Source organism: Aplysia californica, unplaced genomic scaffold, assembly GCF_000002075.1.
Source record: "Aplysia californica isolate F4 #8 unplaced genomic scaffold, AplCal3.0 scaffold00003, whole genome shotgun sequence".
NCBI classification, from domain to species: Eukaryota; Metazoa; Mollusca; class Gastropoda; order Aplysiida; family Aplysiidae; genus Aplysia; species Aplysia californica.
In genome coordinates, this window is record NW_004797273.1 from 3,474,197 (window position 1) to 3,490,990 (window position 16,794).

The window sequence follows — 16,794 nt, forward strand, 5'->3', positions numbered from 1 at the left end:
AGCCCAAATTGTTGAACACTGCTATGGAGTTTCCGTAGCCGTAGGCCTACAGTTGTATCTTTTTATATATTTCAGCTGTGAAAGATGTGTTCAAATTCTACCTGGCCAACGGTATGGATTCCCGTGCCAAGCGTTCTGACTTCATCATTTTAGGAGTGGTTTTCTTGATGTTTGGCACATGCTTTGGAGCCGAGTTCATGATAATGTTCCTCATGAATAAGCCACTTTGCTGGAGTTCGACAAAGATTGGATATGTCTATACATTCCAGGTAGTTAAATGTGTTGAATTTGAAATTCCCCCCTTTTTTTTTCTTGGTCCCACTTCCTTTCATGGAGTTTTGTGTTAAATTTATTTCAGTTTTTGATAGTTTTCGTTTGATCCTGAAAAGTTTTTCTCTCTAAATTAAGATCATGACATCAAGAGAAGTTGTAAAAAAAAAGGGTTAAATTTTATGCTTTCTGATAGGACTATTTCTTTCAGGCTTTTTTAATGCCCAACAAAATGGGTATTTTTTTTCCAAATCACACGTCCTCTTTTCCTTCAAAATTTCAAAATAATAAGTGCTTTGTGAAATTTACTTTAGGGGTGATTGATTTTATTCCCCCCAATACATTTTGAGGTTTCTATTTCAGCTTTTTTCTTAGCCTTTGATTTTCCTTATCACTCTTTTTGCCCGAACTGCTGTTCTCAAAAGCTGGATCTACTTTACAATTACTTGTTCAGTACTTTAATACAGCTGTTGACCTAATCAATGTAATTTAGGTTATTTAGGAGGTGGGCTTCAACCCTGCCTTTCAGGGCTAACCGGGGCTGAGAGGGATAAAACATTCTATTAGCAGAAAGACCAGGATAGTTTTTAAAATTCTCCCCAACTGGGAATAGAACTCAGGTCTCCTGTGTGTGATGGTGAAGCTCCTCACTTCTAAACCACAGATGCCTGTTGAAAGACTTTTGTCTTACCTCTCTTTTCTGCCACAGTTTGTCAATATTGCTTGGATGAAGATGCATGGTGGGCGTTTTTAAAATGACAATTCTGAAGTTAATAATAAGGGAATGTAGCTGTACTCTGTCTGTTCTGGCAATAAAATATTTTGTCATTGATTGTCAAAGTTAATTATGCTATTTTCATTCTTTTTATTTATTTATTTTTATTTTAAGCATTTTTTAAACATAAAAAATTGTTTTTCATTGTCATTTAATATGTCTTTAGACTGAGTGTCTTTTTATTTATTTAGTCTGTTATTGTATTGGAAAGTGTTAACTATTTTGCACAAGCTGAATGTCCAACTCTATAATTGAAATACAGGGCAATGTATTTTTAGAAAATGTGAATCAAGAATGAAAATCTGAATAATTTCTTTCTGAACAAGATTTGATGATAGTAAGGATGTAAAGATGGGTTGGTGGATGCCTTAAGTCTTCCTCACAAAATTATCTAAGAGTATGGCTATTTTTTTTCCTCAGGGCATTCTGCAGGGGTTTTCTTCCCTCATCCTGCTGCCTGTATTTCAGAAGTTTATCAGTGACGAGTTCATCTGTGCCTTGGCTTTACTGTCGGGTGCTGCGGGAAAAATTGTGCTGGCGTTTGCGGTTGATGATTGGATGGTTTATTTAGGTCAGTAATGTGTCGGGAGCCAACATGGATGGGATACATTCCTGCTTAAAGTTAAAAACATGATACTTACTAAAAATACGTATATGAGGCTTCATGAATAAGAAATGCTAAAACCAAGAGAGAAGCCTGCGCTTTCACCTGGGGAATCTCAGATACTTACAATGTGCCAAGCTTTTCTGTACTAGAATTGATCTCATTGGTCACAGCAGAAACCACAAGTCATCGTAACCTTTAGTTCTTCAAATTCTTCAATTTCTCTAGAGAAATATTCTCCTCTGCGGATGTGTTGGTCGTCATTAGATGTTGACGGACGGGCTATTATTAGTATTAATATTATCATTGTTATTATTATTACTTAATAAAATGTTTAAAATATCTTCCTCACTTGGGAATTGAATCGTGTCTTTTGTGTGTAAGGCAAAGAATAGGGCCTCTTCACCACAAACACTCTCGTTTTCTTCGAGGAGTTTGGTTGTTGGGAAGGATAAAAAACAAAAATGCACTTTCTATGATTCAGCACAGTAGACAGAGCTCTAGACTGACACTGATCAATGTCTAATTAACTGAAGATGCTATTGTGGTAGAAGCGTTGACCAAGCGGCTAAAGAACTGAAGATGTTGTTGTGAATGAGAAGTTGGGCTGTCGAAAGTTAAAGAAAGATTTTCATTATTAGTGAGAACCCCTTGAAAATGTGTGAAGGAGCAAGTTGATGTATTCATGTGTGAGCCTTTCATGTTTTTTTTCCCTCTCGAGCAGCATTTGTCCTGGGCATGCTAGAGCTTCTGGCTATACCGATGATTCGAGGGATTCTGTCCAGAATGTCCTCGAAGGAGAAAAGAGGTGAGTTGTAGATAGAAGTGTTCTTTTCATGATTGTGAGTTTAACTGTGAGTTCAGCAGAGCGGCCCCTCTATATTGCTCCCTTTTGTTACATCACTTTCCACTCTTTTTTCCTTACCACTTATATTTCAACCCTTTTTTCTGGGGTCATTCAATAGTAATTTTTATTCTGAACATCTTTTTGCCACATTTAGGGGTTTTATGAAATTTAGATATTCCTTTATTAACTTTTGTGAGGCCACCCGTGAGGTCACGAAGTGGTCACAAATTATTTGCGTCCAGAGTCAAAATTATCTGCGAGCTGAATCAGGCACTCCATACTCAGAACAGTTCCATACTCAGGACAGCAGTAGGTAAAATTTAAAGGATGTAGAATTTTACAACTTCACAAGAGAAATTTAATGACACAAGTGGTACCAGATTGTTGTTTTGTTTTTTGTTTTAGTAGAGGTTTTACGACGCTCGCAACTGCATAAGGTCATATGAGCACCAGAAGATTAGAGGTGTTACAAGAGAGTAACAAACATAAAAAAGAAGAAGGGGAGAAAAGGACGATAGATGTTTGATAGGAAAGAAGGAGCAAACCACACCAGAGCACCCGCCAACCACCCATTGTTTGAACAATGGATCTTGTGTTGTCCTTTTTTTGTGGTTGTGGTTTTGGTCTTTTTTTTTTTTGTTGTACAAAGTGAGGTAGTCAGGAAAACATTGCTGAATCTAGAGAAAAGTTGACCAAATGCAAAGTTATTGGCCTGAATGGGTGTGATGTTGGAACCTGTAAAAATTTACTTAGTGTATGCATTAGGGCCGTGTGTGTGTGTGTGAGGGGGGGGGGGGGGGGGGTTGGTTTAAAACAATAAATTGGCAGTATTGGTTGTATGACCTTCTCTCAGCTTTTGAGCGTATAGCTCCATCAGCCTAAATGTTAGGTTTACACCACCGCATACAATCCTAAGTTATGCTTTTGTTTTGAAGAAAGGAAAAATTAGTATGCGTTAAAGTCTGCAGGGTTAAATTAGTTTTCAATAACTTTAAAATTTTGCTCATAATTTATATTTCTGTCACTAGTCATTACTCTTGAATTTTTTGTCTAGTGTCCTGATTGTGGTGCTAATATTTGTAGGTTTATGTATGTAAAAATGGGCCTACATGGTGCAAATTGATAATTATGCTTCAAGAAAAACAAAACAAGAAAAAAAGAAACTGTTTGGTCTGTGGTGATGTTGATGATGATTACTCTTGAATTATCAATACAGGGTCTCTATTTGCCAGCATCGCAGTGATTGAAGTGGTCACCTACGGCTTGTCTGGCTTCGGTATGAACATGCTGTACTCTGCCACCGTGGCCATCTGGCACGGCTTGGCCTACAGTGTCATCAGTGGGTGTATCCTGGTGTCCAGTGTCCTCATGGGGTGAGTAGGACCTCACTTACTTATTGTTCTGCACTTAAACACTTTGCAGTCACTTGCCGCAATAGTGCGACAGTGAAAATGATCCATTCCAGTCACTAAACGCAGATCTGGGACAGGCATGAGAAGTCTGTTGCAGTCATTCTCCTGGCTTGGTGATAAGATGGGGTATTTTGTACTGCTGGCTGTGTGACTGCAAAGTGCTAACCTTCAACTTTTCACATATTTTCACCTTTGTGCTAAGCTTTCTTTATGAAGTCAATTTTATTTAACCATGTTCCCTCCTACCCCAAGTGTCTTTTTCCTAAGTTAATCATGGCATATAGGACGCATGTGCGGATAAGGAGCAGGTAAACTTGAGAACCAAAGTTTGGTATGCATCATTATGCTCATCGTATAAGACACCCCTGCTTTCTCATGGCAAAGAATAAATCCATGTTTTCTCAAATAATCTCCCTTTTCACTATATAAATACATGTCCCTTCAAAAGTAACTGATGTTTCATGTGTTCACCAGAGTTTCCAATTTCATGGATAAATCTGGAAATACAGATTTCTGAAATTGTCAGGATTTTAACTGACTCTTGCATGTTATTGATACAAAATGAATTAGATAAGACCATCCTTAAATTTTGAGTTCCGATGTGCAAATTTCCACGGGTCTTAAAAGTTTTGTATTTTCTTCGGAGCTGATGAAATCTCTGATTCACTCTTCTCTTTATTAATGCCCTGTTTCTTGGAATGCTTATTCAGCAAATCTAAACTGGTTGCCGTTTAATAAACTTCTTTGTAAGTGACCTGTCTCTTCTTTGAAGCACATTGCTTTTAAAATGCCCATTGTTTCCCCTTACTCATATCTTTTCATGTGTGGCTGACTTGTCCATAGAAGTGCTTCACCTCTAAAATACCCATCGTTTTATGAACTCCTATCCTCTTTGTTTCATAAACTCTTTTCCCTTCTGTATAACTGTGTTATGTCAAAAATTCTCTGAATATCCATACATTCCCTGTCAATGAAGGGTAGTTGTAAAATGTCAGGAGCTGTTGGATTTAGATTTCTTTTTGTCATGCACTTAGCTGTTAGAGCCTATGTCAGGGTGAGTGCTTTACTTAGTTCTGTCCTGCTGCTTTAAACCTTTGACGTCCTGGGAGATGCTGCTGTTGTCCCAATTCTGTTCATGTTATTAACCCTATCCGTACGCTCTGAGGTCATTTTGTACCCCCGGGTTTGTATTCTTCACATTTTAGAATACTTCTAGTTTGAAGATCTCTTTGAAACTTTCAGTATTTCTCAAAAAATCATTTTGACAGACTACTATTCAAAGTGTACGGATCAGATTAATGATTAAATTTCCTCTTTGGAAAGTGGTATAACAACAGAGTTCCCCATGTCGTACAGATACGATAGTAAAACACGACATACAGATAGGGTTAACACTGTAGTCTCTGAGTATGAACCCTTTAGTGTATTGCAAGAAGGTTGAGGATGGATTCATTACCTCTGTTATTTTTGTCTTGTCTATCTGTCTTGCTTTTTTTCCCCCCTGGATTAAATGACTTTTATAGCTTTGATGTGCATCTCTTTATCCTTAGGAAAATTCTAGAAGGAGGTGTTGGAATATTTAATTCTTCTCTGTTAAAGGTCATTTACTTGTGTTGTTGAGCATTCTTGGTTTGCCATTGTTTTAATTAACGCTTTTGTCTTTTTGTGGCCTTGAGCTGTGCACAGTTACTATTTATTCTTGTTCACAACATAGCCCACTATTATATTTCCTTCTTTAACTGGTGATTGCTTTTTTGTTGATGAACTTCTAATCAACTACTGAACAGATATATATTTCGATGTTCGTGTGGTTGTGTCGACATTGTGCAACATTTTTCTGAAGCTTAAGTAATTTTTATGACTGTATAATATGTCCCTCTAATGAAGGCTCTGGCTGCTTTAGAATAACTCTCCTTGCTGACCAGATCTTTCCATGTTACCATCTTAGCGCCCCCCCCCCCCCACCACCCCCATCCCTCCAGGTGACATGTAGTGAAGTTCTGTTAATTTTTTTACATAAATCTTTACCACTATTGTTCTTTGTCAATTTCCCATTTGCTAAAGTGAAAATAGAATAATAAGAAAAGTACTTTTCTGAGGGCTACATTTTCTTTCAACGAAGATGGGAATTGGAAAAGTTAGTCCTGTCTTGTATAACAAGTGCACTCAGAACCTGAATAATGTACAGAAAAACAGAAAGTAATATTGTAAAGAAAAATTAAGAAAGAAAAAGTTTGTGCAAAAATTATGAAGTTGCTTAAGCTTATTTTTTGGAGGGGGATCTAAACGATTTTTTGTTGTGGCCTGCCCTTTCACTGACCACTAGGAGCTACGCTGTCATCGTTCACCGACGTGCGGCCGGACGGGAGAGCTTTGTCACCGTGGAGGTTGTACATGAAGGTGAAGGTGGAGGTGATGATGAAGGCGAAGGTGGAGGTGATGGCACTGGTGATGGGACAGAAGACGGCGCGCCAAGTAGAGAAAGAGATGGCGGAGATTAATGTGGAGTCTCCTTTTTATTTATTTATGGTCTGTCCATTGACGACTTGGGAGGGATTTCTGGAAAAGCGTCAACAAGCGTCAACTTTCACCTCTCTGTGTCCTCTCTGTGTAAATGTTTTCTTCTGTTTTCTTCAAGGATTCTCCTCACTTATTTTTATTTGTTTGTTTGTTTAGTTTAATTATTTATTTTTTCATTTATCTGTCTATTTATTTTTCTTTTAAAAAATGTAAGACCAGTTTGTCTACTCTTTATTTAAAGTTTTGCATGACTGAAGTGTCTCATGTCTCCACAGGTGTTCATCCGAACTCGAGTCATAAAAATCTAGTCTTTTTGCAAACTCAAACTATTTTGGTATTGTCTAAGCTTGGTATACAGTTGGAAGTGACAATGCCTTTTAGCTCCTTTTTTAAAATGACTTCTTCTCTGCTCCACTTTTGTGGCCTAATTAATGTACAACGGAACACTATTACTCATTGTTTTTTTTCATGTTTTATGGGCAGCCTTATACTCACAGTATTCAAAGTCCTGTGATTCTTTCTGCTGTAAAATAACAGATAGATATGGACGAAACCAATATGTGGACATTTTGAAATTGGAACTGTGTGAAGTCAATACTTTTAATCGTCGCCAAAACATGCTGCCTACACTATTCAGCTTTTGTAAATCCCTCCTTTTACTTTACATATATACAATTCATTTTTATATGCTGTATTTATTTGTAATTTTTACAAAGGCTTTTCAATGGACTGCTTGAGTTAAATGGCTTATGTTTTGTGTTTCTCCTGTCTTCCTGACGTATTGTGTGGATTGTTTCATGATTCCAGATACAAGCAAAAGATGGAGTATTAGATGTATGTGTCACACCGCGGTGGAATCGGGTGCTTGTTATTTTGGTTTGGGCATGTGAAGTTACTGAAATAGTCTGAAATCCTGTCTGTTTGCTTTGCTTTTTTTTTTTTTTAGAAAGCAAAAAAACAACAACACTGCTTTTGATGAAAAAATACCTATCTGCCCTGAACAGAAGTTGAGATATTTGCGATTGAAGGAGGTGAGGATCGCTTGGTGTCAGAGGTAAAATTAGAGAGAAAATGGCCGCCATGGTTAGTTTTTGATAAGAATTGCTCAACAGGAGTAAACATGTCGATTTATGCGATTTTATTATTTTGAGGAGAGCCTGATTTCACCACGATGACACACATATAGAACATATCGTTGACCAAACTCAGAGGTAGAGTCTAAGGTTAATGGGGTGATAATAGCAACCGAGAGTAGGAAGGATAAAGGTGGAGTAATTTAAAAATAGCTTGTTCAGTTTGAGTATTTGTTAATGCAGGTACTTGAATAAAAATGAAAATATGATTAGAAAATGAGACACTTTTCACATGAAGTTATATACCAAGAGCATAAGATTAGTGCCTCTTTCTGGGGGGGGGTGGGGGATAGTGAAGATTTATTTCATATGAGAAGGTATGAAAGCTCATAGAGTGGCTGTTTTTGCAACTTAATAGGGTGGGTTTTTTCAAATATTCTCATTATTTTTTCAACAGCTTAACCAACACACTGTTGACAGGAAAGGTTATTATTATTTTTTTTTTTTTTAAACATTTAATTTTTTTTTCAACAGCTTGACCAACACAGTGTTAGGTCTTTGGCATTGCCAAGAGTGGTGAACGGGAAAGAAAAAGAGGGTATCGCAATTGAAAACCTGCTGTTATTCAGTATGGGGATATTTATATTGTGCTGAAACTTTGAGAAGTGAGACTTTAGTAGTTTGCAGGTCTGCTGATTTTTTTTTTTTTTTAAATGTCGACACTCAAGATTTATATAGTAGCCTACCTTCAGAGAAACCTGTTCATGTCTAATTTAGCCTAAACCCCCAAACAAACGAAAGCATCTATTTGCTTGTTTTCTACTTAAAGTGAGCTTTTCCTGATCTCAGAATAAAACATACATATTTTTGCATTTTGTTTTATGTGTCCTATATACTTTTTTTGTCTACTTCAGTCTTTTCAGACTATAATGTATACTCATTTGATTTTCATTCCCCCCCCCCCCCCCCCCCCCCCAAATTACCTCATGATGTTTACTTATTCTACTCAGATAAACGAAGTATGTATAAAATACCTTGTAATTAATTTTATTGAGTGTGACTGTGTGTGTGTGTGTGTGTGTGTGTCTATACAGTATTTATGTGTGTGTACAGTATTTGTGTGTGTGTGTGTGTGTGTGTGTGTGTGTGTACAGTTCTTATGTGTGTGTGTGTGTGTGTGTGTGTATGTGTGTGTGTGTGTGAGTGTGATTGGTGGGGGCTCGCAGGCTGGCTTTCATTGATATTAATATTTTCATTTTTATTATTAGTTTACTGAATTTATTCTTTTACTATATTGGGTATATATTCATAAGTCATTTTACAAACCTATTTAGAATCAAAAGTAGGAAACACAATTCTTCAATTTATGTGTTGTTCCATCATGTAATGGAAAGAAGGGTGGGCTTTCATGTATGGCCTTCTACCAATCGTTTTTTCTTAGTACACTTTACATGTTTTTTGTCTTATTTTTTTAGGGACTTTTTATTGTCTGTGGACTTTTGCTTAACAATGAGAAAAATGTCATTGCAAACAATGATTTGTGGGTGGTTGGCAGGTGCTCTGGTGTGGTATGCTTCATGTTTCAATCCTTATCTCTCTTCTTCTTTTCTTTGTAGGCTACTCTCTAATAACATCTCTTATCCTCGGCACTTTTACGACCTATTTGCATTGCAAGTACTGTAAAAACCTCCCCAAAACTAAAAGTAAAAAAACATAATCAGGGGCACACTGTTGGCGCAGTCTGTATAATTATACCGGACTGTGTGTGTTTGGGGAAGGGGAGGGGAAAGGGGGTCTTAACCCTGGTTTAAACTCCGAACGGAACAGGTGGGTTGTGCGGGACTGTTCATGACTCTCTTCAGAATTAACCAATCAGTGAAAGGCGTTGAATTAGAGGCCCTGCATTTGAAATGTGGAATAACAATACTGTGTTGAATCGGCCGTTAAACTGGTCCCATACAGTACCGTATTGTAACGTTACATTAGAATACAGGTTTTTTTATTTCAGCTGCAATAATATTCAGGCCTAACTCTGTCAGGCCTTTTGCTTTCTGTTTGTATTTATACCAGAGTGCTTATTAGGGAACATAACAGGTTTGTTTGTAGACAAAAAGGAGAGAAGAGGACACTTGTACTTAAACTTAAATGCAATGAGAATGCAAAGACTCTTTATTATAATATATGGATGAAGGTGTACTATATCATAGCATATATTGTATGTTTTATGTATAATGCTTTGGTTTTTAAAAATTATGTTGATAGTTGAAGTGGGTGGTTGGTGGGTTTTCTGGTATGGTTTGCTCCCTTCCTATCAAACATCTATCGTCCTTAGCTCTCCTCTTTCTTGTGTGTTTGTTACTGTCTTGTAACGCCTCAAATCTTCGGCACTTATACTTATATGAACCTACTGTGTTGCAAATGCTGTAAAACTGATTAAAACTAAAAACAGTAGTTAAAGTGCATACAAGAATGTAATCCACTGTACGTTGGATCTGTCTCTTCCTGGCTCAGGGATTTGGAAAAGATGTGAAGCAGTGCTAAACACTGTTATTGTAAATGTTTGGTTATCATTTAATATGTCCTCAATCCTGCCTTCCTACTGTCGAAATAACTTATTTATGTGTAGTAGGACATTTTACTTATATTATACAAATCAAAAGTCTTGCCACTTTATATGTCAGATTATATTTTTTTCAAGAAACGTTTTTGCTTCATCTGGAGAGAATAAATGAACATTTTTGACAAATTGCTGTCCTGGTTTGATTCTTTATGGACTTTTTATTATTTTGGGTCTCGCTGTGTGTGTACCTGCTGTCTGTTTTGTTTTTTAAAGTATGGAATAGCACGTTGTACTTATATTGATTCTTCAATTTTTGTCAATTCAAGTGAAGATAGTGTCGTTACAAGAAAGTCATTCTTATGATATTCCTTATGCGCGCGTGCCGGCACAAGAAAGCCATTCTGAGAGTATGTCTCCTTATGCGCTACGCGACGTCGCGTCGTGCGCGGTCCTTGCCGCTCCAATCAAGTAAGATTATAAATAGAACCCGTCTCCTGGCACGCGACGCGACGTCTAGCCGCGTGCAACTGTCGCCTGCCGTCTGTCCATGTAGCGATCGAGACCTCGTCGCGAGGGACAGACTGGGGATGTAACAAATGCCTCACCTTTGGTCAAAATACCTAGCCGATGGGTGCCGGTCGACACTTCGTGTGTGTGTGTGTGTGTGTGTGTGTGTGTGTGTGTGTGTGTGTGTGTGTGTGTGTGTGTGTGTGTGTGTGTGTGTGTGTGTGTGTGATATGGTTGTACAATACGGATACACACCTCGCGACTCATCGCCAGCGAAGGCCAAGCCGCGTCGCGCATAAGGAGGCGTAGGCTAAGAGTGAGTATTCCCAACGAAATGGTGTATGTAATAACATAGGAGGCCTATATCATTATAAGGTTTGAGAAGGAAGTACTTGAAACGTACTTGTTTTGAATGAAGTGCAGGGAACTGTGGTATCCTTGTTGAAGACCAATAAACAATATTTCTGAACCGAAATACAGTAGTCTACATTACTGCTAGTCGTATGCGTTAGTCACCCTCATGTAGGGTCTACCTTTTTAAGAAAGAGCTTTCCAAAGGTGGCACATTAAACATGTTCTTAAGCACAGTAGAATTGTAATTGTAAATGGGCTGATTCATCAATGTCATGCTTATAACTGTGCCTGAACTGTAACAGGGAACTGCTGCTTTTTCTTTCCTATTCCTTACTATCGGCATGCTTCCTCTACTTATTTTGTATGTTTTGAGACCCGCTATTTCCGGGAGGCCTTGATAATCGAAGCAGACTTTGTACTTTGTGCTGTTAAAGCTAGAGAGGTGAGCAGAGTAAGTCTGATTCCCTGAAACTGAAAGGACTTCTCTGTTGGCATCCACCCCTTGGCGCTCATATGACCGTATGCAGTTGCGAGCGCCGTGAAACCTCTTCTAAAACTAAAACTTAAAAAAAGAGCTTTATGAGGATGCATGAGCTACCCCATGCCAGGATGACTAAAGCATCCCCCCCCCACCCCAAACCTCGTTTCCGCCCCAAAATATTAACTTAAAACTCACGACTTTGTAAAATATAAATCCAAGAAGCTAGAGAATAAAAAGTAGGCCTACCTTTGTCACCATGGTTTACCAGTAGTATTCTTAAAAGTGCAACTTTTCCGGAGAAGCCAAATATGATTCATTCCCTCTATACTTTATGCGCCTCATGAACGATATATATATATTTTTTACATTGCTCTTTGTAATGTGTAGGTGCGTTAATAACTCGATTGGTATCTGTTGACCTATGGGATGGGTTACCAAGATTCAAACTCCCAGCTGGGTATTCTGGACCGCGGGTTGTGGAGCATTTTGCAGTGTCCTTTAAGTGACGGACATTATCTTTGGAGGTTCCCACCTCTGATACTGATACTAGTGACACAACCCACAATGTTAAGGGACATTATTTATTAACTCCAAGCCTGCCCGATGCTCGAGGCACTTAGTAGGAGAAAATCTGGCCCAATCCTGGGCAGGGAGAACCAAAACTTTGGGAGCTTGGAGGACTTGCAGCGAACAGCAGCCTTCGTACAAAAGACTGGGATGTCCATCTAAAGATGAACGAGAAACAGAAAGAGGCGTTAATGCATGCGCCATAGGCTGAGCTATTTGTTCAGCTACATTGTCGGGCCTCTCTATACTCAAACTCAAACCCGTTATATTGTTTATACGTTTACAATTAGTATGACCGACCAGAGACCGCTCCGAGAGATAAAAACTGGCCCAGCTGTTCCCTGTAGTCCCGTGATGATGATTATCTTTGTGATCGAAGGGGAGGCTTCACATTTCTATGATTGTAAAGCTGACACTGGTATTTGAGTCACGAGATTAGGGTAGTTGTGCACGTGCCTGTGTCTAGTTACAAGACATTCGACATGCGAGTCAATTCTGTGAAGTTCTGACCGATGAACAGATAATATGTAGGCTACCACTCTTGTCACCGGCGTGTTTCTTGTGGTTTCGGGCAGGTCTGTTAGCTTGGAGTAATTAGATACATGTACTGGTCAGTCTGTCTTTCTGTCTGTAGGTACATGTAATGTAAACGCTAACATTGTAATAGAATGTATCACACACGCACACACGCACACACATACTCACACAGACAAACGCAAGCAGAAACACACACACATTATATATACACTACATGTATATAATAATATTCTCTAGTGGCAGACTAAGCCTAAGAGCTACGATGTCTTAAGTTATTTTAGTTTACCAGTCACACCTAGTTTCGAAAACAAAGAAAGCTTGAAATTTTTATTCATTTACTTACCGTTATGCCCTCCGAATAAATTGATTTAAAGTGTAACGATCGTTGACATAACCTTTCCCGAAATGGAAAGTGTGTCTTACACGTTTTTATCGCCCAAACAAGTGTCTTTGTGTGCTTTTTGTATTGTGTGGACGGGGTTGAAAAAACGCCAACATAAAACCAAAAGCAAACTCCAAAACAACAACCACAACAACAACAAACTAGTTCAGTTCCTCGAGGTGTGTTTTGATTGAGGCATGGAAGAAGGAGAGATCGTTTTTCTGCCACATGTACCTTGTTCTTCTGTCTCTGGTTGGCGGGGCGCCCCACTGGTGCGTCCTACTTCTTTACTTTCCATCTGTTGTTCCTGTCAGTGGAGTATCTTACTTTTCTCCATCACTTAATGACCACTACGTCACGTGGGTGGTTGGATGATACTCTGGTGTGGTTTGCTCCTTTTTTTCATATCAAACATCTACCGTCCTTATCTCTCCTTTTCTGTGTCTGTACTGTTATTCTCTTGTAACACCTCCAATCTTCGGCATTCATGTGACCCTAATTATTGTGTTGCAAGTGCCGTAAAGCTCTTAGAAAACAAAAACATGACAATTGTTGCGTCGATGTGCTTCTCTTTACTCAAACAAACAAGCGAACAAACAGACTGGTAGACAGACAAACAATATGAGTCTTCCAATGGCACGTACATGTGCCGGTATAAATGGATTTAGAATGCCATGTGTGCCGTGACCATTTCTAGGACGGGCGTCCGTCAAAGCAGAACTAACCCATTTTTGTCGAGTCTGGCAAAATCGGCCTGGTCCTTACCAACGTGCGTGACCAGGTCAAAGCTTAGGGAACACATGGCAGAGATAACGGAGCATAACATAAAAAAAAAGAATTAAATTAAAAAAAAAGCAAGACAAAACGAAAAGTAGAATTGTTGATATGCTTTTAAACCAGTGGTTCACGGGAAGACTTGGATAATTTTGAGGTGCTAATTACGATATTGTTGCCTTTTATCGTGATTTCAAGAAGTTCCAGTGTCTATATAAGTTGAGAACGGATATTTCATTTCACTCCCTCGCCCTAAGACGAGAGTACATGTATTTTGTTTACAACGAGTCTGCACGGCACCAAAGATAGTAGGCCTACATAGCAAGATGGGCCACTCAGCCAAAAAAGTGTCCGCCGGAAGTCCGCTCTTTGCTTCAGATGGCGCTGCAGTCTGTTTTGAAGCTCTCTTTCGTTTTTCCAGAAGAAGAATAGGAATAGCACCTCCTTGCGTGCGCAGATCGACTGCTGTTCATCAGCAGTTCGGGTTCGTTCAGTGCGGAGTTTTAGGTTTTTTTTTTTTTTAAAATGACCTCTCGCCTTTCATTCTAAAGTCAAATTAAACGAATCACCCCTTCCTCCGGAAGAGGTTTTTTGTCAGCGTAACCATAAAAAAAAGTGTTCTTCCGAAATGTATCCAAAAACTTGCTAGTTTCACTTTGAATTTTAAAACTCAAGTAGGGTAACTCTGTTCGCAAAGGGTGCGCATTTGCGAAGAGAGCGCCACCGAATTTTGAGGACTCTTTTTTAATTGGCTCAAAGAGAGGAGTGGCCCTCTTGTTATGTAGACTCTTTGACGGTACACATAGCAACCAATTTTAATCGTAGTCCTACATACAGTATAGGATACAGTGTGTCGGGACAAAATGGAACGTCAAACACGCATAAGATATGATGCCAAGCCTCTCTTTCTACAAAGGGAAAAGAAGAAGTATAAGGTCCATGTCTTCTTCTATTAAGTTTTGGCTTCTTTTGCCATGTGAACAGAGTAACTATTTCACACGTAAAAACCCCCCATACAATTCATGGATATTTTACAAGATTACAAAAGCATATAGAAAGATGCACCAAAATGCTATCAGACATTATCTCCTCTGATATTTTTAGGTACTGTGCACAAAAACAAAACAAGTAGATTTAGTCATTAAAGCAAGTTAGGAGGGTTGTTAAAAACCCAACCCTCGTGTGGTCGACGTTTTGGCAATGGCTCTTATGTTCCATTTTTCCCTGGAACTTAAAAAAATTAGGATGTAAACATTTTCCAATTTTTTTTGGCTCTGGCTTGGCCTATGGTTTGTGAGTCACGAGACGACCGGACTCTAAATCCCCGGAAGCAGCATTCGATCCCAACCGACCCGAGTTTTGTTGGGAGGAGTTGGGTCGTTCCGGTGAACATATCCAAACCGAACTCTCACTCTCACTGATTGCTTACCTTAAGTAACAACCGGCCCTCTATTTCAATTTCAACCTCAACTACCGATTTCCGGAAAGACGGGAGAGTTTTGGTTTGTTGGTTTCTGGTTTGGTGGACACGCGGGCTTGTCGTGACCAGACAATCGCTACCTCAGAATTACAACGTTCTATCTGCTCTGTGCCTAGTTTTAAGAAATTTGACGTAAACAATTTCGACTTTCACGACACGTCAAACTTTTTCAAACGCGTTATTGAATATGATGAAAACGACTCCGAATAATCTTACGATTTTGATAGAGCAGATTTAGTTTCTGATATTAGGGTCATAGTAAATTTAACTCAAAACGGCCAAAAATGTCAGATTAAACTTTGTAATTCTGAGGTAGCGAAGTGTTTGGGTGGTTGGCGGGTGCTATGATTTTGTTTGTAATCTTCTTTCCGTTCCACCATCTGTCGTTCTTATCCCTCCTACTTTTATTAGCATGTTACTATCTAGTAACACCTCTAATATTCTGCTCATATGTGACCTAATTGTGTTGCAAGTGTCGTAAAACTCTTACTGAAACCCAACTAAAAGACCAGATGAGTATTTTGAAAGCGCCTACAACTACAATTCTAGTATTAGGTCCTACTTCTTTTCTTTCACAGTCCTGCTTCTGTCTCTTTGTTTATCTGTTTTTTCCTGCATCAAATGGCCATTTTTGTTGTGTCGGTGTCCTGTTTTCTCAAGCTTGACTACGGAGCAGACGATCCTGGTTCAAATCACCAACGGAAAATTCTCGTTTAAAAATAATTAGATAATATAAATAAAGTTCCCCTTTCATTGATCCTCGTGGGGAAATGGGGTTTACAATGGCGTATCATATTTTATGTGGACATAAATATGGTACGGGTATTGTCATGGGAAGTTTTCAAGGCTCTCATCACATTTGGCTCAGTCATTTCGGAGATGGACGTTTGGGTGGTTGGCGGGTGCCCTGGTTGCTTTGCTCCTTCTGTCTTATCATACCTTTATTGTTCTTATCTCCCTTACTTCTTTTTTGTCTTTATTACTCTCTTATCTTCGGCACTTATATGACATGTTGTCTTGCAAGTTCCGTTAAACTCTTACTAAAACTGAAAGGTTTTACTTTAAAAAAATAAATCTACAGCGTTGTGGTAGTCATAAAACCAGTAAATTACATATTATTTTTCTTTTCCAACAAAAGTACCCACAGCTGCCCTAAAGTTGTTTTTTTTCATGTCTGTAAGTAAGCTGGTTTGCATCATTCTTTATAGCCAACCCCTTTGGCGGGTGGTAGGAGGGCGCCACTGATAGATTCTACTTCTTTACTTTCCCTCTGTTATTTCTGCCTGTCTGTCTTACTTTTCCCCCAGCACTTAATGACCATTGTTCTGTCGATGCGCTTCTCTTTACTCAAACAAACTCATGGATGGTTGGAGGGTGCCACTCTCCCAGCACTAAATGACCATTATTGTGTCGACGCGCCTCTCTTTACTGAACAATAAACAACTCCCTTGTTGAATACATTATTATGATTATTGCTGAGCTTTGACCATGTCTATTGTTGTGGGCGGAGGAGCCTCAGCCAGCCGTGCGTGTACCTTGTGTTGTAGTAAAATAATAATATGTAAATGTCATTCATGAAGGTCGCCTGCTACCACCCCTCCCCTCCCCTCCCCTCCCCTCTACTTTTCCCCCTTAATAATGTTCTCCAAGC

At 38.9% G+C, this 16,794-nt stretch overlaps 1 protein-coding gene across 1 annotated transcript in view; it reads left to right on the top strand.

Moving 5' to 3' along the window:
* LOC101855453 (solute carrier family 46 member 3) overlaps nt 1-6,418 on the top strand; it is a 26,517-nt gene extending 20,099 nt beyond the window's left edge. The window contains exons 7-11 of the mRNA XM_013079454.2: nt 76-269; nt 1,466-1,616; nt 2,374-2,457; nt 3,713-3,869; nt 6,235-6,418. Coding sequence (XP_012934908.1) covers nt 76-269; nt 1,466-1,616; nt 2,374-2,457; nt 3,713-3,869; nt 6,235-6,409 — 761 coding nt within the window. The 3' untranslated portion in view covers nt 6,410-6,418. The remainder of the gene's footprint in view (nt 1-75; nt 270-1,465; nt 1,617-2,373; nt 2,458-3,712; nt 3,870-6,234) is intronic.
* The last annotated feature ends 10,376 nt before the right edge of the window (nt 6,419-16,794 follow it).